This window comes from Salvelinus namaycush, chromosome 34, assembly GCF_016432855.1.
Source record: "Salvelinus namaycush isolate Seneca chromosome 34, SaNama_1.0, whole genome shotgun sequence".
NCBI classification, from domain to species: domain Eukaryota; kingdom Metazoa; phylum Chordata; class Actinopteri; order Salmoniformes; family Salmonidae; genus Salvelinus; species Salvelinus namaycush.
The window spans coordinates 225,001-245,570 of NC_052340.1; the positions used below are offsets into that span (position 1 = coordinate 225,001).

At 41.5% G+C, this 20,570-nt stretch overlaps 1 protein-coding gene across 2 annotated transcripts in view; it reads left to right on the forward strand.

Moving 5' to 3' along the window:
* Positions 1-20,570, forward strand: part of LOC120029113 (AP-2 complex subunit mu) — a 50,379-nt gene that overhangs the window by 18,989 nt on the left and 10,820 nt on the right. The window contains exons 3-7 of one of the 2 annotated variants that reach the window (XM_038974425.1): positions 8,331-8,508; positions 8,604-8,691; positions 17,044-17,126; positions 17,410-17,415; positions 18,038-18,173. In XM_038974425.1, the coding sequence (XP_038830353.1) occupies positions 8,331-8,508; positions 8,604-8,691; positions 17,044-17,126; positions 17,410-17,415; positions 18,038-18,173 (491 nt within the window). The remainder of the gene's footprint in view (positions 1-8,330; positions 8,509-8,603; positions 8,692-17,043; positions 17,127-17,409; positions 17,416-18,037; positions 18,174-20,570) is intronic. The other variant, XM_038974426.1, reaches the window with a different exon arrangement.

Sequence of the window (20,570 nt, forward strand, 5' to 3'; positions counted from 1 at the left end):
TCGGTACGCCTGTCAAGTGTGTCTCAGATGATTGAGAGAATCAAGTCTATTTATAAAAACAATTAACACTTATTTTACCAGGTAAGTTGACTGAGAACACATTCTCATATACAGCAACAACCTGGGGAGAAGAGGGGGGATGAATGGGCCAATTTGTTAACTGGGGATGATTAAGTGGCCATGATGCTATGAAGGCCAGATTGGGAATTCAATCCCGGTGTCCTGGCTAACACCCCTACTCTTACGATAAGTGCCATGGGATCTTTAGTTACCACAGAGAGTCAGAACACTTGTTTAACGTCCCATCCGAAAAGACGGCACCCTACACAGGGAAATGTCCCCAATCACTGCCCTGGGGCATTACCAGTTCCAGCAGCATCTGGTCTCCCATCCCCTTTATAGCGTGAGGGCAAAGTGCCTGCTCCTCTTAATCATTCATTGCTAGGCTGTGTGGGCTGCATTGTTAGCTCCCCACTCATGCTGCACAAACACTTGAATAATAGAAGATGTAGAAAAGTTGAAACTGTTAATTACTGTTCGCAAAACAATGTCCATACAGGCTAGAACACTTTTACAATGCGAGACTATACTTGTGGCTTCCTGCTTTAATTGTAGGGTTACTTTCCTTGCTAGCTTACAGCTGAATTCACTAACCTAGTACATTGTTTGTGATAATTCAAAATATACTGATTTGCTAATTGTCACCAAAAACTTTATTAATAAACTTTTTCAAAAACTCATTCAGTTCTTCGTCTCCCTCACCTCCCGTCTGGTTTCCACTAGATTCCATAGCCAGATTCTGCCTTGTGAATGACATCATTACTTTCTTAGAGACAGTGCAAAATTTTATAAAAGAAGAGCTTGCTGCTTCTATGCAAATGTTGATCAGTACAATAAAATAATGTTGTCCTAGCAGTTGCCAATAAAATAAGTACTAAATGGAAGGAAGGGATTGTTTGTCGTCCATAGCCCCATGAAATCGGCTCAAACAAGCTCAATAACTCAATGCATGCACACACTCCTATTGAATAATATGCATTTACCTGTATTATGAATAGACCTAGGCAACATCTTGATTTACCCAGTTTATCAGTAGATACATCAAATCAAATAAATGACCATTATGTTATTTTGTAGTTAGATTGGTAAAAACAAAATCAAATTGATTGTATGATTGTATAATTGATTAATGTATGATAGTAATATAAACAAATAGTAAGAGAAGCTTAGGCCTAGCCCCAGAAAGATAGAGATAAGCCGGCAGCATGCTACGACACCGACAGGCATTTCTTTATCCTTGTCAGATAGGCCACTGCGTCTGCTTTACAGATATAGGCGTACAGACGGAGGCTAATTCGTTCATTTTCGATCCAATTTTTTTTTTTAAGATAAGCATTATATTGTTAGATTCTAGGAGTAACTCTGGTAGGCCTAAATGGGTCTTCCTCACCTCAAGTTCAACTGTCAGAGTCAGTTGGAGCGCCGGGGCGCACTGCCTTCATATCGTAGGCCCGGCAGTAGGGCTATAGCCTAATTATAGCCACACCACACACATCCGTCACAAAAGTTTCAAACTTTATTAGGGTAATATCAAAAGTAAGTCAAGTCCATTGTTTATAGGGACAATACAAGCAGACTATTATATTGCAGCAAACACAACATTACATATGGAACTTAATTTGGCAACAAAAAAAATGTCTCAACAGAATGGTTTAAAACAGGTTATACACTGAGTACAAAACATTAGGAACACCTTCCTAATATTGCGTTCCACCCGCTTTTGCCCTCAGAACAGCTTCAATTCGTCAGGGCATGGACCCTACAAGGTGTTGAAATCATTCCACAGGGATGCTGGCCCATGTTGACTCCAATGGTTTCCACAGTTGTGTCAAGTTGGCTGGATGTCCTTTGAGTGGTGGACCATTCTTGATACACACGGGAAACTGTTGAGCATAGAAAAACCTAGCAGCGTTGCAGTTCTTGACACACTCAAACCGGTGCGCCTGGCACCTACAGTGGTTCCTCCTTTAAAAGTTGCGAGCGTACACCGCGGGACTTAGAGGTATCCAGCGTCACGGCTTCATTGCTCCAGACCACCGCAAGGGGGAGTCGAGTGGTTCCAATGACGAATTTGACGTTATGCCACCCGTCGCTGGTGACTTTCTTCAGCAAAGATGGCTGACAAAACATTACGGTGGAAGCAAATGTAAGTAATTATAACGTCATAACAAGTCAAGCAAAAATATGAATATGTTACTTAATATAGAGACAAACGTTTGTGCATAGCAAGTTAGCTGACTAGCTAACATTAGCCAGCTGATGATGCAGATAAAGTAACATACAGTTGAAGTCAGAAGTTTACATACACCTTAGCCAAATACATTTAAACTCAGTTTTTCACAGTTCCTGACGTTTAATCCTAGTAAAAATTCCCTGTCTTAGGTCAGTTAGGATCACCACTTTATTTTAAGAATGTAAAATGTCAGAATAATAGTAGAGAGAATGATTTGTTTCAGCCTTTATTTATTTCATCGCATCCCCAGTGGGTCAGAAGTTTACATACACTCAATTAGTATTTGGTAGCATTGCCTTTAAATTGTTTAACTTGGGTCAAATGTTTCAGGTAGCCTTCCACAAGCTTCCCACAATAAGTTGGGTGAATTTTGGCCCTTCCTCCTGACAGAGCTGGTGTAACTGAGTCAGGTTTGTAGGCCTCCTTGCTCGCTCACACTTTTTCAGTTCTGCCCAAACATTGTCTATAGGATTGAGGTCAGGGCTTTGTGATGGCCCCTCCAATACCTTGACTTTGTTGTCCTTAAGCCATTTTGCCATAACTTTGGAAGTATGCTTGGGGTTATTGTCCATTTGGAAGACCCATTTACGACCAAGCTTTAACTTCCTGACTGATGTCTTGAGATGTTGCTTCAATATATCCACATCATTTTCCTATCATGATGCCATCTATTTTGTGAAGTGCACCAGTCCCTCCTGCAGCAAAGCACCCCCACAACATGATGCTGCCACCCCCATGCTTCATGGTTGGGGTGGTGTTCTTCGGCTTGCAAGCCTCCCCCTTTTTCATCCAAACATAACGATGGTCACTATGGCCAAACAGTTCTATTTTGGTTTCTCCAAAAAGTACGATCTTTGTCCCCATGTGCAGTTGCAAACCGTAGTCTGGATTTTCTATGGTGGTTTTGTAGCAGTGGCTTCTTCCTTGCTGAGCGGCCTTTCAGGTTATGTCGATATAGGACTCGTTTTACTGTGGATATAGATACTTTTGTACCTGTTTCCTCCAGCATCTTCACAAGGTCCTTTGCTGTTGTTCCGGGATTGATTTTCACTTTTCACACCAAAGTACGTTCATCTCTAGGAGACAGAACGCATCTCCTTCCTGAGCGGTATGGTGGCTGCGTGGTCCCATGGAGTTTATACTTGCGTACTATTGTTTTATAGATGAACGTGGTACCTTCAGGCGTTTGAAAATTGCTCCCAAGGATGAACCAGACTTGTGGAGGTCTACAATTTTTTTCTGAGGTCTTGGCTGATTTCTTTTGATTTTTCCACGATGTCAAGCAAAGAGGCACTGAGTTTGAAGGTAGGCCTTGAAATACATCCACAGGTACACCTCCAATTGACTCAAATTATGTCAATTAGTCTATCAGAAGGTTCTAAAGCCATGACATAATTTCCGGGAATTGTCCAAGCTGTTTAAAGGCACAGTCAACTTCGTGTATCTAAACTTCTGACCCACTGGAATTGTGATACAGTGAATTATAAGTGAAATAATCTGTCTGTAAACAATTGTTGGAAAAATTATATGTGTCATGCACAACGTAGATGTCTTAACCGACTTGCCAAACTTATAGTTTGTTAACAAGATGTTTGTGGAGTGGTTGAAAAACAAGTTTTAATGACTCCAACCTAAGTGTATGTAAACTTCCGACTTCAACTGTAGCTAGCTAACTATTTACTTGCTTATTGTGTAGTGGAGGATAAAAATAACTGTATGCCTATGGATGTGTAGCTAGCTACAGTATGTAGCCGATCTGTGTATGGACCCTAAAACGTTAGGTTCTGAACTAATATTCATACCAATCGATGAACCTCAGCTATCATAGTTGTATCAACTTCAAGTCTGAATGGCATTAATGTAGCCTATGGATAGAGTAGAATATAATACCTTTATTGTGCCAAGGATGCAAGTCCTATATACATGTACTGTAGTTTTTACCGCGCATGAGATCCCCCCCACATTGAAGCCTTGAATATATTCACTGATCATGTACTCTTCCTTGGCAAATAAAGGTGCGGTTCAGGTATGAATCTCCGTGAGAATTTTTTTCTCCAGTCGTATCCAATACCAGGTGTATATTGATTTGACTTTCTACTTCAAAGAAAACAGTATAGATACTGGGAAATCACCAGAAGACTGGAGATTCTCCAACACAATCTAAAGCAGCAGATGTCATTTTCAGGATACATCAATAAGCACAGAGCTTGTATTGTGGTTGTTCATTAGGTGATGGGAAATATGCAATATACATACAAAATAATATACTTACCTTCCTTGAAAATCCAAAGATGACAATGTTGTATCTTGAAAAAAAATTGGAATTAAAAGTGAAATGTTCAACCTATTAACCTGCTTCATTATTTATGTATTACCAGTTGATGAAGAACAAATCCAATTTCATACATCATTAAACATTTGTCTTCAAATAAATAAGAATAAAAAAGTTAAAATCTCTTATTAGATTTGATGGAGACATTATATCTTAGTACCTTTATCAATTTATGATTTGTACAGTGAGGGAAAAAAGTATTTGATCCCCTGCTGATTTTGTACGTTTGCCCACTGACAAAGAAATGATCAGTCTATAATTTTAATGGTAGGTTTATTTGAACAGTGAGAGACAGAATAACAACAAAAAAATCCAGAAAAACGCATGTCAGTGCGCAGGCACTCCAGATTTGAATTTAACTAGGCAAGTCAGTTAAGAACAAATTTCTATTTACAAGGACAGCCTACTCCTTCCTCCCCGTCAGGGAATTGAACCCCGGTCCGGTCTCCCGCGTGCCCTGACCTCACGACACAGGGATTCTTTAGCTAAATATCCCAGTACTGTACTGCCGACCGTCACGTTGTACATATTTTCCATTCCTTCCTAACGGAAACCCAGAGGGTTTTTTGTTTTTTCTTGGAATGAAAACACCATAATATTAATTGAATTAATTAAGCAAGTACCAGTCAAAAGTTTGGACACACCTACTCATTCCAGGATTTTTCTTTATTTGTACTATTTTCTACATTGTAGAATAATAGTGAAGACATCACAGCTATGAAATAACATATGGAATCAGTTAAGAACAAATTCTTAATTACCAGGACAGCCTACTCCTTCCTCCCCGTCGGGGAATTGAACCCCGGTCTCCCACGTGCCCGAATTCTTTAATACAGACATGGCCTGCTCTCCCTTATGTAAGGAATTAGTAACTTGCCCATGTTTACTGCAGTATGTATTGTAGGCTATGTTTACTTGTCAGACTGCACAGTAGCCTAATAAACAAATGCAGGTGGCTTATATCTTCTAAATGCTTTATTATCCAAATGTAAAAGCATATACTGTACAGTACTGTATTTCTTCATCAGCATCTTTATGCTTTCGTTAATAAAATAATGATCAAAATACTCTTTCAAATGCAGATGTTGATTTAGTTATGTATCCATAACTAATTACTGTGGGAATAAATATAACTGATTTACAGAAATATTGGAGCAAAGTTGTCTCATGAAGGCAAACCATTTAGAATCCTCCAATCCTCTTATGCTGGAGCCTACTCCCGACCGTCACCTTGCACCGTACCATTTTTTCCCCATTCCATCATAATGGAAACCTTGAGGGTTTTGTTTTTCGTTTTTCTCGGAATAGAAACACCATAGTATTAATCACATTTTTTAAGCCAAATTTCTTAAAATCAATCCCATATACTATGTTATTACAAGAAAGGTTTTCAATTCTCTGGTAATGCCAATATGGAAGACTATCAAATGCTTCTCAAATATGCCCTCTGGTGGTCAAACTAGCAATAACTTGCATTAACAGAAGAAATGGCTGAGGATGAAATAACGTGCCACAGAATGCTGCAGCAGCCTGCAAGGTGTGCTGCGGTATGACACAACTTTTAAAGGAGCAACCACTGTACTACCATACTCCGTTCAAAGGCACTTCAATATTTACTTGCCCATTCACCCTCTGAATGGCACACACACAATCCATGTCTCAAGGCTTAAAAATCCTTGAACAAGTCTCCTCCCCTTCATCTACACCAGTGGTCACCAACCTTTTTTGAGTCGATCACTTTTTGAGTCCTCCGTTGACACTGACCAAAAGGGGACACTGTCTTCTAGCTGATGGCAACTCGAGTCGCACCGCATTATTTCTGCGTCATGCACAAATTCATGTTGTTACTCCTATGACCAGAGAAAGTTAAATATTCCTTAATATAAAAAAGACACAAGCTGCTAATAATGATGCAAGCCTATCGATACACTTTCCTACTCATTCATTGTAAATTGGGGACACGTCGCTTACCCGGCGTGCAGGACAGCTGAATCAGGTGCACCAACCGCATGAGACTAATTTAAAATTGTAACGCGAGGTTTATCGTTGTTTTTTTTAACAGAAATGTTTGGCCATCGACTAGGAATGCTTTGGAGATCGACCGGTTGGTGACCACTGATCTACACTGATTGAAGTGGATTTAACAGGTGACATCAATACAGCTTTCACCCGGATTCACTTTTTCATTCTCAAGGGAAGAGCAGGTGTTCCTAATGTTTTGTACACTCAGTGTAGTGCAGCGATTACCAACAAATGCTAGTGCCAACCGCACTCAACAATTGACAGCAATCGGTTAATGTTATTTATTTTACAACAGGCTTACATATAACTTAATAAGGAGCAAACAATTAAAAAGACAGATCTCACTTAATTTAGCCAACAAAAATGTCTCAACAGAATGAAACACAACAAGTACATATTTTAAAGAACTAGTTTAGATTAATAAATAGGCCTACAATAATAATAATAATGATAAAACAAATAATTATGAATATGAAAATAAATGTCCACTACAATACTGTCGACTACATTCCACTTAGGCTATAGGCATTCTCTTTTTTTCCCCCCTATGTCTTTTGTTTTACCCTAATGAAAAAGGCCAAGGCTTCACACTCTCTCTCTCTCTCGCAGCAGGCGCAATGCATGTAAGGCAGCGCATAAGAAGTGAGAGAATGGTGCTTAAGCATGAAATCGGGATGCTTGCTACAATTTTATTTCATAGCTTTGCTTTGTTTTGCCGGTGTTACGTTCTAAATATCAGAGTAAGAACTCAACGGACATTATGAAAGCTTTAACCAAGTTTATTCATCCCAAAGGACCGAACAGCTGAACAGACAAAGACATATTCACACAAGCACTGATATTTAACCCTTTCTCCTATGCTGAGTCTCCTCCTGCACATCTGAACAGCCAATGCATCTCTGTTGCTAGACAGAACCATAGTGATATCTGTTCTTCCTCACTTCATCTGACCTCTGCCCAAACGGCTCACTCCTCCCCAACTCACGGCTGTCATGGTGACTGGTACTAGACTTTCTCTTCACCCAGAGGATCCCTCCCATATGATCCCTGATGGCTAGCAATAACATATCCTGAAATCATGAAAACGTTATACATGACCCTTTCTCCCTCAGTGACATGAATAAGTATATTTTATATTCTCAGAACCCAACACCGGCTAATGGAAACACTGGTGTGCTTGCACCCGCCCTTCGTGTATCTCTCCCGAACCCTCTGCCCATTTTCATTGTCCATCTCCTTTCCCTCTTCTGCTCCTCTTCATTTTTTCTGTTTCTGTCCACCATTTTTGCTGGTGCCATTTCTCTCCATGTCCATCGTCTTGTCCATTGGCTACCGTAGGAATAGGTAAGATGATATGCTTGCTTGGCAACTGATCATCTCCTGACTGCAAGTGTCTTGCCGGGCCTGCCAGCTGCAGTGACAACCCCTTATTAAAGCCGGGTTTCTTTTTCTCCAGATGTAGGCTACATTCCCCTTTACCGGTTCTTTTCTCCCGTGCATCTCATGGTCCTTTTTCACTCTCCCCCTCTTTGACAGTTCAATCATCTCATATCTTTACTTGCCTAATACAGTTAAATGTGTCTAACACTCTGTTCCTCTTCTGTGTGTGCTTGCTGCTCAAGGTCTAGCTTTTGAACGTCTCTAACGACCCCCTCCTTTTCTTTTCTGTATTTGTGTATCCAGGCGCAACGCGGTGGATGCGTTCCGCGTGAACGTGATCCACGCGCGGCAGCAGGTGCGCTCGCCGGTCACCAACATCGCCCGCACCAGCTTCTTCCACGTCAAGCGCTCCAACATCTGGCTGGCGGCGGTCACCAAGCAGAATGTCAACGCTGCCATGGTGTTCGAGTTCCTCTACAAGGTATATTTATTGGTGTTGTATGTATTGGCTGGCGCAATAGAATGTTTCGTCCTTGGGGATTGATAAAGAATGGTCTGATTTTATCTCATCTTAAGATGTGCGACGTCATGACGGCCTACTTCGGCAAGATCAGCGAGGAGAACATCAAGAACAACTTTGTGTTAATCTACGAGCTGCTGGACGGTAAAGGAAGCCTTTTCTTTTGCCACTCTTTTAGGATATCGTCTGGAAAGAGTCATCTTGAAAGAGCAGAGCTGATGTGTCAGTCATCTAATGTTGCTACTGTGTGTGTGTGTGTGTGTGTGTGTGTGTGTGTGTGTGTGTGTGTGTGTGTGTGTGTGTGTGTGTGTGTGTGTGTGTGTGTGTGTGTGTGTGTGTTAGGGATGGGCATTTGAATTGATTGCAGTATTCAAATAATATTTAAAAAAAAAGTGGATATCCTGATAATTGAAATGCATGTTTTAAATATGATATATATATTTTCTTACTTCAATGGGGGGCGCTACTCAGGAAAGAGCCGGTGCACTCTGCTGGCGGGGGAGGGGCGGGAGAGGGGCGGGGTCCCTACCAGACCAAAAACCAATGTCCGTGGATGTGGAAATTGAGGCCGGTCCGGAACTGCACCAAAAAAAGGGCGTCGGTCCGTGCTTACTGTGGTGTAGTCTACAGTGTTGCCTGAAATTGAATTTTGTTGATGCCCATTTATGTGGTAAGCCTACCGTTTGTAAAACACCAAAAAACAACGTCCAAACAGGAACAAAAAAAGAAGTTTGTTCCTGCTTACTAGGTTGTATTGAAGTCTGTTCCTGCTTCCTGCTTACTAGGTTGTATTTTTTACTTCACCTTTATTTAACCAGGTAGGCTAGTTGAGAACAAGTTCTCATTAGCAACTGCGACCTGGCCAAGATAAAGCAAAGCAGTTCGACACATACAACAACACAGAGTTACACATGGAGTAAAACAAACATACAGTCAATAATACAGTAGAAAAATAAGTCTATATACAATGTGAGCAAATGAGGTGAGATAAGGGAGGTAAAGGCAAAAAAGGCCATGGTGGCGGAGTAAATACAATATAGCAAGTAAAACACTGGAATGGTAGATTTGCAGTGGAAGAATGTGCAAAGTAGAAATATAAATAATGGAGTGCAAAGGAGCTAAATGAAATAAATAAATAAATACAGTAGGGGAAGAGTTAGTTGTTTGGGCTAAATTATAGATGGGCTATGTACAGGTGCAGTAATCTGTGAGCTGCTCTGACAGCTGGTGCTTAAAGCTCGTGAGGGAGATAAGTGTTTCCAGCTTCAGAGATTTTTGCAGTTCGTTCCAGTCATTGGCAGCAGAGAACTGGAAGGAAAGACGACCAAAGGAGGAATTGGCTTTGGGGGTGACCAGTGAGATATACCTGCTGGAGCGTGTGCTACGAGTGGGTGCTGCTATGGTGACCAGTGAGCTGAGATAAGGCGGGGCTTTACCTAGCAGAGACTTGTAGATAACCTGTAGCCAGTGGGTTTGGCGACGAGTATGAAGCGAGGGCCAACCAACGAGAGCGTACAGGTCGCAATGGTGGGTAGTGTATGGGGCTTTGGTGACAAAACGGATGGCACTGCATCCAGTTTGTTGAGTAGAGTGTTGGAGGCTATTTTATAGATGACATCACCGAAGTCGAGGATCAGTAGGATGGTCAGTTTTACGAAGGTATGTTTGGCAGCATGAGTGAAGGATGCTTTGTTGCGATATAGGAAGCCAATTCCAGATTTAATTTTGGATTGGAGATGCTTAATGTGAGTCTGGAAGGAGAGTTTACAGTCTAACCAGACACCTAGGTATTTATAGTTGTCCACATATTCTAGGTCGGAACCGTCCAGAGTAGTGATGTTGGACGGGCGGGTAGGTGCAGGCAGTGATCGGTTGAATAGCATGCATTTAGTTTTACTTGCGTTTAAGAGCAGTTGGAGGCCACGGAAGGAGAGTTGTATGGCATTGAAGCTCATCTGGAGGTTAGTTAACACTGTGTCCAAAGAGGGGCCAGAAGTATACAGAATGGTGTCGTCTGCGTAGAAGTGTATCAGATAATCACCAGCAGCAAGAGCAACATCATTGATGTATACAGAGAAGAGAGTCGGCCCGAGGATTGAACTCTGTAGAGACTGCCAGAGGTCCGCACAACAGGCCCTCCGATTTGACACACTGAACTCTATCAGAGAAGTAGTTGGTAAACCAGGCGAGGCAATCATTTGAGAAACCAAGTCTGTCGAGTCTGCCAATAAGAATGTGGTGATTGACAGAGTCGAAAGCCTTGGCCATGTCGATGAATACGGCTGCGCAGTAATGTCTCTTATCGATGGCGGTTATGGTGTCGTTTAGGACCTTGAGCGTGGCTGAGGTGCACCCATGACCAGCTCTGAAACCAGATTGCATAGCGGAGAAGGTACGGTGGGATTCGAAATGGTTGGTAATCTGTTTGTTAACTTGGCTTTCGAAGACCTTAGAACGACAGGGTAGGATAGATATAGGTCTGTAGCAGTTTGGGTCTAGAGTGTCACCCCCTTTGAAGAGGGGGATGACCGCGGCAGCTTTCCAATCTTTGGGAATCTCAGGCGATACGAAAGAGAGGTTGAACAGGCTAGTAATAGGGGTTGCAACAATTTCGGCAGCTAATTTTAGAATGAGAGGGTCCAGATTGTCTAGCCCGGCTGATTTGTAGGGGTCCAGATTTTGCAGCTCTTTCAGAACATCAGCTATCTGGATTTGGGTGAAGGAGAAATGCTGGGGGCTTTGGCGGGTTGCTGTGGAGGGTGCCGGGCAGTTGACCGGGGTAGGGGTAGCCAGGTGGAAAGCATGGCCAGCCGTAGAGAAATGCTTATTGAAATTCTCAATTATAGTGGATTTGTCGGTGGTGACAGTGTTTCCTGGCCTCAGAGTAGTGGGCAGCTGGGAGGAGGTGCTCTTATTCATCATGGACTTTACAGTGTCCCAGAACTTTTTTGAGTTAGTACTACAGGATGCAAATTTCTGTTTGAAAAAGCTAGCCTTGGCTTTCCTAACTGCCTGTGTATATTTGTTCCTAACTTCCCTGAAAAGTTGCATATCACGGGGGCTATTCGATGCTAATGCAGAACGCCACAGGATGTTTTTGTGCTGGTTAAGGGCAGACAGGTCTAGAGTGAACCAAGGACTATATCTATTCCTAGTTCTATTTTTTTTGAATGGGTTATGCTTATTTAAGATGGTGAGGAAGGCACTTTTAAAGAATAACCAGGCATCCTCTTCTGACGGGATGAGGTCAATGTCATTCCAGGATACCCCTTTCCAGGTCGATTAGAAAGGCCTGCTTGCAGAAGTGTTTTAGGGAGCGTTTGACAGTGATGAGGGGTGGTCGTTTGGTCGCAGACCCATTACGGATGCAGGCAATGAGGCAGTGATCGCTGAGATCTTGATTGAAAACAGCAGAGGTGTATTTGGAGGGCGAGTTAGTTAGGATGACATCTATGAGGGTGCCCGTGTTTACAGATTTGGAGTTGTACCTGGAAGGTTCATTGATAATTTGTGTGAGATTGAGGGCATCAAGTTTAGATTGTAGGATGGCCGGGGTGTTAAGCATGTCCCAGTTTAGGTCACCTAGTAGCACGAGCTCAGAAGATAGATGGGGGGCAATCAATTCACATATGGTATCGAGGGCACAGCTGGGGGCAGAGGGAGGTCTATAGCAAGCGGCAACAGTGAGAGACTTGTTTCTGGAAAGGTGAATTTTTAGAAGTCGAAGCTCGAATTGTTTGGGTACAGACTTGGAAAGTAATACAGAACTCTGCAGGCTATCTTTGCAGTAGATTGCAACACCGCCCCCTTTGGCAGTTCTATCTTGGCGGAAAATGTTATAGTTGACGATGGAGATTTCAGGGTTTTTGGTTGTTTTCCTAAGCCAGGATTCAGACACGGCTAAGACATCCGGGTTGGCAGAGTGTGCTAAAGCAGTGAGTAAAACAAACTTAGGAAGTAGGCTTCTAATGTTAACATGCATGAAACCAAGGCTTTTACGGTTACAGAAGTCAACAAATGAGAGCACCTGGGGAGTGGGGTTAGGTAGGACCTTGTCGGACAATGTCGGCTCACTATGGAATTTTATGAATGCCCATCCACGTGGTAGGCCCACCATTTGTAAAACAGGCCATTGTGTTTGCTTTATTTGTCCTGATTCCCGTGACTAATCAATTTGGCTATTTATCTCTGAATATCAGCTACCCAACTTTATCAGGAGTTATCGTGAGCCTATTTGCAATATGTTTACACGGCGGGAAATCCAGAAGTTATTTTCCTTTTCGCTATGATTAGCTTGTTACAAAAAAATCCTGATTGATACCACTGATCATGACAATGGGGTGAAACTCCTGGACAACAGTTGTGATTGTCCATTCCATAATGTCTATTTTACTCTGACCTGTCTTGTCTTTAGGATATGTTGCTTTGTTAACAGCAACAAAAAAATTGATTGTGCACCATTTAGATGAGGCTATTTGATCTGGAGAAACCTGCGTGATGTAAAAAGTGTCCGTCTCATTACATTGTCATACATTTTATCTCCAGCCTGTAGGCTTCAGAAAAGGCCACATACTCTTTCTACCATATCCTATATCTGCTACATGATTGATGTTAGAATGTTTTGGGACTGAACGTTGGTGGAGCGCTGCGGACATGCATCTCTCCAACAGCACCCTGGAGAGGTGTGCTGGGAATAAGACAAGCTAAATTATTTTGCGCCCCTGCCTTTGACAAAGTGGGTTACTGCTTATGAAAGGCCGGCGTCAACGCTCACCTAAAAAACCCATATTCCACTGGTTGAGAGAAATTGTCATTGTTTTTTGGCAGAATTATGTGAGGTTTTTTTATGTGTTGGAGGTGCGTCTTAGTTCAGCTTAGAAAATGCTGCCCTCGTCAATCTGCCTAATGAGCGGGCAGGCTGTAACTATAGCGTAACATAATCACATCAATAAATTGTTTATAACAAACCCTGAACAACATTACATTAGGTATAAGTGTACCAGAGAGTCTTTAGTAACGTTTTTTTGTTAAGCATTTATTACAGCAGACTAAAAATAGTTGCAATCATTAATGAATACAATTTCTGAAATGGAACGGTTTATTTAGCTAATTATTCAAGGCTCGCATTGTTTTATTTAAAAACTAAAATGCTTGATTGCATTTCAAATCATGAATGACTCGTATGCTGTGTGATGACATTAACAAATACATGATTGATGGATACAGTATTGAAATGTCTAAGTAAGTTACAGTATTAACACATAACAGGATGTGTGGTTAGAATTACAGCTCCATGGTGGTTATACAAGGCCTACTAATGATAATGACATTACCTACAGCTCCATGGTGGTTATACAAGGCTGCTATACTAAGGCCTACTAATGATAATGACATTACCTACAGCTCCATGGTGGTTATACAAGGCTGCTATACTAAGGTCTACTAATGATAATGACATTACCTACAGCTCCATGGTGGTTATACAAGGCTGCTATACTAAGGTCTACTAATGATAGTGACATTACCTACAGCTCCATGGTGGTTATACAAGGCTGCTATACTAAGGTCTACTAATGATAGTGACATTACCTACAGCTCCATGGTGGTTATACAAGGCTGCTATACTAAGGCCTACTAATGATAATGACATTACCTACAGCTCCATGGTGGTTATACAAGGCTGCTATACTAAGGTCTACTAATGATAATGACATTACCTACAGCTCCATGGTGGTTATACAAGGCTGCTATACTAAGGTCTACTAATGATAGTGACATTACCTACAGCTCCATGGTGGTTATACAAGGCTGCTATACTAAGGTCTACTAATGATAGTGACATTACCTACAGCTCCATGGTGGTTATACAAGGCTGCTATACTAAGGCCTACTAATGATAATGACATTACCTACAGCTCCATGGTGGTTATACAAGGCTGCTATACTAAGGCCTACTAATGATAATGACATTACCTACAGCTCCATGGTGGTTATACAAGGCTGCTATACTAAGGTCTACTAATGATAGTGACATTACCTACAGCTCCATGGTGGTTATACAAGGCTGCTATACTAAGGTCTACTAATGATAGTGACATTACCTACAGCTCCATGGTGGTTATACAAGGGTGCTATACTAAGGTCTACTAATGATAGTGACATTACCTACAGCTCCATGGTGGTTATACAAGGCTGCTATACTAAGGTCTACTAATGATAGTGACATTACCTACAGCTCCATGGTGGTTATACAAGGGTGCTATACTAAGGTCTACTAATGATAGTGACATTACCTACAGCTCCATGGTGGTTATACAAGGGTGCTATACTAAGCCAACTAATGATAATGACATTACCTACAGCTCCATGGTGGTTATACAAGGCTGCTATACTAAGGTCTACTAATGATAATGACATTACCTACAGCTCCATGGTGGTTATACAAGGCTGCTATACTAAGGTCTACTAATGATAATGACATTACCTACAGCTCCATGGTGGTTATACAAGGCTGCTATACTAAGGCCTACTAATGATAGTGACATTACCTACAGCTCCATGGTGGTTATACAAGGCTGCTATACTAAGGTCTACTAATGATAGTGACATTACCTACAGCTCCATGGTGGTTATACAAGGGTGCTATACTAAGCCAACCAATGATAATGATAAGATGATTACCATTCATAATAATTGTACTAATATGGAGGTCGAGAAAAAGGAATGTTATGGTTATCATTATAAATATTATTTCCCTGACAATTTGGAGCAATGTAAGCAACACTTAATAAATAATACCAGAGCGGATGTTCTATCGGAAAATAGCGTCAAACCTTTATATATCAGCACAACAAATATTAAAAACAGCCGAATTTGTGCAATTGTGTACTTGACGTTGTTGCGTTAGGCTTGGTTGCTCTCGGAATCCGTAGGCTATTAAACAAACAGTCAAACAGGCAACAGAAGCAGGATCTGTCTTATTTCTGTAGATTTATATTGCTGATTTTATAACACCACACTCATTTAACAGTTAGGCTATTGATTTGATCTATTGATCTAATTAAGTCCGGGTTTCTTCTCCTCACTTCTCTGAGACAACAAGGCAAAGGCTGTTTTCTCATCTCCACATTCTGCTGCTGCCTCTACCGTGTTGTTCTCAACACCAATATGCCAGTTCATTAACTTTGCTATTATGCACAGAGCAACATGGTCTAGGAAAATGCGCCAATTCAACAGCGCAGTGATGTGTTTCAGGACTGTGGACAGCGACCACTATCCAATGATGGAGAAAGCGCGTTATCTAATTGTTATTTGTGTCGCACCCTTGTTCTTATGTAATATAACCATATATAATTTCAGTAGCACGTCTTAGACTGGTGGACTGTGTCATCCCCATGTTCTCCACAATGGGTCAGTCCACTCAGCGCGAATCAGACTGGTGTCTTGTACACCATTCTATATCTTTTTGCCACTGCTCGACTAAAGAAATCTCGCTCGACCAACAGCCTATCGAGCAAACAATCGACTAGTCGGCTAAATGGGGTCAGCCCTAGTAGCAATATCACATAGATCATTTCATTTGGGACAGTCTTTTCATTGTAAAAATAGGATTTTTTCCCAAAAAAGTATACTTTCGAATACTAAAATCGATTAAGATATTAGAATAGTTTAATAACTGTGCCCATCCCTAGTGTGTGTGCTCTCAATTGCAGCGTGTTATTTCCCCCAATCGTTTTACAACAACCTTACAAACTTTACAGGAATTCCACACAACCGTCATGCCACATCCTGAAGTGGTTCTCTCGTGCCGCGGGCAGCCTTTCTGCTGTGCTGTTGTTTTTTTACGTTTAGATTTTTGTGACTTTTAAAGCAAGAAAATCTGAACCTAAAGAAAATATAGCGCCGGCAGACGACGAGGTGTGCTGTGTGACGGTGACAGACATTGCAGACTTGCTAATATCCACTCGAGATATTGGTGATATTATTATGATTGCTTTTCTCTTCAAAAATGACTTTTTACATTTTTTTTTAAATAAATGTTTTATACAGATAGTGACATAGACACAACCTCTCCACTATAATTCTAAGGCAGTTGGCCAGATTTAAAACCTATGCCCTGCCTGTGCATGTGTGCCAGAGCCTGCGGCGTTACCCCTAGACCAGCAAGGCCACATATTTGTTTTCTTTAGGTGAATAGCAATATACAGAAAATGCAGCAGTGGACATGTTTTAAAAACATACAAGTACAACTTTCTTCTGATATATGATGTTTGAGAAGGACAAAAACTTATTTGACTTAAAGAGGGTAACGGTTGGAAACAACCCTTCTCTTCCCCTGCAACCGTTTCCCAGATCGTCACTCATGTTCAACACGGTCTCTGAATTTACCTGGTCAAATAATGGTTACATAAAATAAGATGGTGTCTCTTTGTGAGCCCATCTGGTGAGCTCATAGCAGAAGTGTGTGTGGTCTCACGATCACCTTGTCCCTTGTAGAGATCCTGGACTTTGGCTACCCCCAGAACTCGGAGACTGGCGCACTGAAGACCTTCATCACTCAAACGGGCATCAAGAGCCAGGTGGGCACCATGACCATTATTTTAAGATATCTCTCATATCCAGTTTGGACTGCGTGGTAGTCACACTGTGGTATACCTTTTCAGCTGTTGATGTTGGAAATGAGGGATGGCTTCGGCCAGAGCTGATGACAGTGATGAATTCGATGTAGAGTTGTGTAATGTGTTTTTCTCTTGCTCGCTCGCTCGATCTGTATGTCTCTGTCTCTCTTTCTGTCTCTCTGTGTCTGTCTCTGTCTTTGTGCTACGTGGCTGCTGTTTATCCCTTGGTCATTTCATTCTCCAGCACCATGTGAGTACTCTCCCTTTTGATTGGTTGTTTAAAGGCAGACTCGGCTGTTTCACATCTTGCACAGCGGGGTGACTGTCTCCTTACGGATATATGACCAACATATTGCCGAGTCCAACTTTACATATTGAGTTGTCGTTAGAATTACCCAGGTCAAAAGTGTTTCGGGCATAACAATCTGGCATGGGGCGACAGGTAGCCGAAAGGTTGCTGGATTGAATCCCCAAGCTGACGAGGTGAAAATGTGTCGTTCTGCCCCTGAACAAGGCAGATAACCCACTGTTCCCCGGTAGGCCGTCATTGTAAATAAGCATTTGTTCTTAACTGACTTGCCTGAATAAATAAATTACATTCTCATTTTCTCTCTGTCCCTACTTTTCTTCCTCACTGTCCTTTTACCCTCTTCTCCATCCCTCTTCTCTCTTTCCTCCTCCTTGTCCTCTGTCTGTCGATCCCTTTTTTCTCTACTCCTCCCTGTCCTTTTCGTCGCTGTCCTCTGTCCATTCCTCCTTTTTACCCTCTTTCCTTGTCTTTTTCATCTCTTTTATCAACCACTTGTTTCTCTCTCCTCCCTGTCCTTTTCCTCTATCTCTATCTCTCCTTTTCTCCCTCTCTCTGTCTCCAGTCCAAGGAGGAGCAGTCTCAGATCACCAGTCAGGTGACTGGGCAGATCGGCTGGCGTCGCGAGGGCATCAAGTACCGTCGCAACGAGCTCTTCCTGGATGTGCTGGAGAGCGTCAACCTGCTGATGTCTCCACAAGGTAATACCGATGTGTGTGTTTTGCAGCAAAGACTTTGTAACACTGCTGTACTGAAACAAATCAACAAAGACAAACGTACACTGGACTCGGTTCTTGGGCCTTGCTTGAATTAATACATTCTATTGGACATGTTTGGAGTGGTTGAAAAACTAGTTTTAATGACTCCAACCTAAGTGTATGTAAACTTCCGACTTCAACTGTATTGTCATTTTGGAGTTACTTTTATTGTAAATAAGAATATGTTTCTAAACACTTAATGTGGATTAATGTGGATGCTACCATTAATGTGGATTAATGTGGATGCTACCATGATGACGGATAGTCCTGAATGAATCGTGAATAAAGATGAGTGAGAAAGTTAGACTTACAAATATCATACCCCCAAGACATGCTAAAGCTCTCACCATTACAATAACAGAACAGGTTAGCATTTTTGGGGGGGGTTATGATATTTCTGCGTCTCTCTCACTCATCATTATTCAATATGTTAGCATCCACATTAATGTAGAAGTGTTTAGAAACACATTATATTCTTAATTACAATAAAAGGGACTCCGAAATGACAAAATACATGATTTACTGTTCATTTGTATTGGGCACAAAAATCAAACAAGTTTGTGGAGTCACAATCTTGATGTAGTCATTGCGTGCAAGGAATATGGGACCAAATACTAAACTTTTGACTACTTTAATACACACTTTAAAACACATTAACTACACAGAATTTGTCCCAATACTTTCAGTCCCCTAAAATGGGGGGACTATGTGCAAAAAGTGCTGTAATTTCTAAACGGTTCACTCGAAATGGATGAAAAAGACAGTCTGCATGTTAACCTCAAAGTCATTGTAATGTTTCAAATTCATAGTGCTGGAGTACAGAGCCAAAACAACATAGTATGTGACACTGTCCAATACTTTTGGAGCTCACTATATATGCACAATATACAATCACCAAGACTAGACCAGGTCAGTGACCCAATGATCTATCACGATCTCACATTACAAAGACGAGGCTACTAGACTTTACAGTTGCGGCCAAATATATTGTCAACCTTGCGCTTTTTTTGTAAAAATGTCCCTATTTCTTCTAAAATAAGTTGAAATGGAAAAACACTTTTAGTCTCCACACCATGTTATTGGATTTTCAGCATTGCAGAACCAAGTGCATTTTTGTAAACTCAATTTAGAAAATAAAGACAAATGGCATGAACAAAATTAGTGGCACCCCGGAGCTAGTACTTAGTTGCACAGCCTTTGGCCAAGATTACTGCAGACAAACGCTTCAATGAGCTTGCTGTACCTTTCTGCTATCAATTTGGCAGCAACAACCTGCTCTACTTCTTTTTTGAGAGGTGCCCTCCACCAGATCTCGCCAAAGGTTTTGGATGTGATTTGAACCATTTCTGGGTGGTTTTTGATATGTGTCCTGCTGGAAGACCCACAACCTTCGATGGAGACCCAGTTTCTGGACACTGGTTTGAACATTGGACTCCAACACCTTGATAATCTGCTGATTTCATGATGTCTTGCACACTTTCAAGACCCCAGGTACCAGAGGCAGCATAGCAACCCCACAATTAAAAGTGTAGACTTAAAGGTGCCAGTGTTGTGATTGGCTGTGATTTTTGCCTACTGAGTCCTCCCGCCGAAGCGGCATCTGTTGTACAAATGGGAAAGCTGTTCTCACTTTCTGGCTGTGTTATCTAGTGGGAAATCCTGTGTAATATCCAGGTTGCTAAAAGTCTACACTGTATGCTCAATTTCTGTTTATGTGAGAAATCAAGCACTGAATACTGTAGGGAATCATTGTACCATCTAAATCGAAATGACAGAGCGATTTCCGCTAGATAACACAGCCACAAAGTCAGAACAGCTTTCCCATTTTGACAACAGATGCCGCTTCGGCGGGAGAAATCAATAGGCCAATATCACAGCCAATCACAACACTGGTGGTTAAGTAAGACCTGTGAAACACTATCATTACACTATTACTGCAGATATATTATAATAATATATTATATTATTTTCTGAAATTACAATACAAAAATGAAAAATGAAAATGAAAATTTCCCCCGATGCCTTGAGATGGATGAAATCATACCTTGAAGGCAGAACTCAGTGTGTCAGAGTGAGCAATGAGCTGTCGCCCACTCTTAGCTATGATGTGGGCGTGCCCCAAGGGTCAATACTGGGGCCCCTCCTGTTCAGCCTGTACATTAATGATCTGCCTTCTGTCTGTACTGGGTCTGAAGTTCAAATGTATGCAGATGATACAGTGATATATGTGCATGCAAAGAGCAAACAACAAGCTGCACAAGAACTCACTACTGTAATGGTCCAGGTTACAAAGTGGCTCAGTGACTCGTGTTTGCATCTCAATGTGAAAAAAACTGTTTG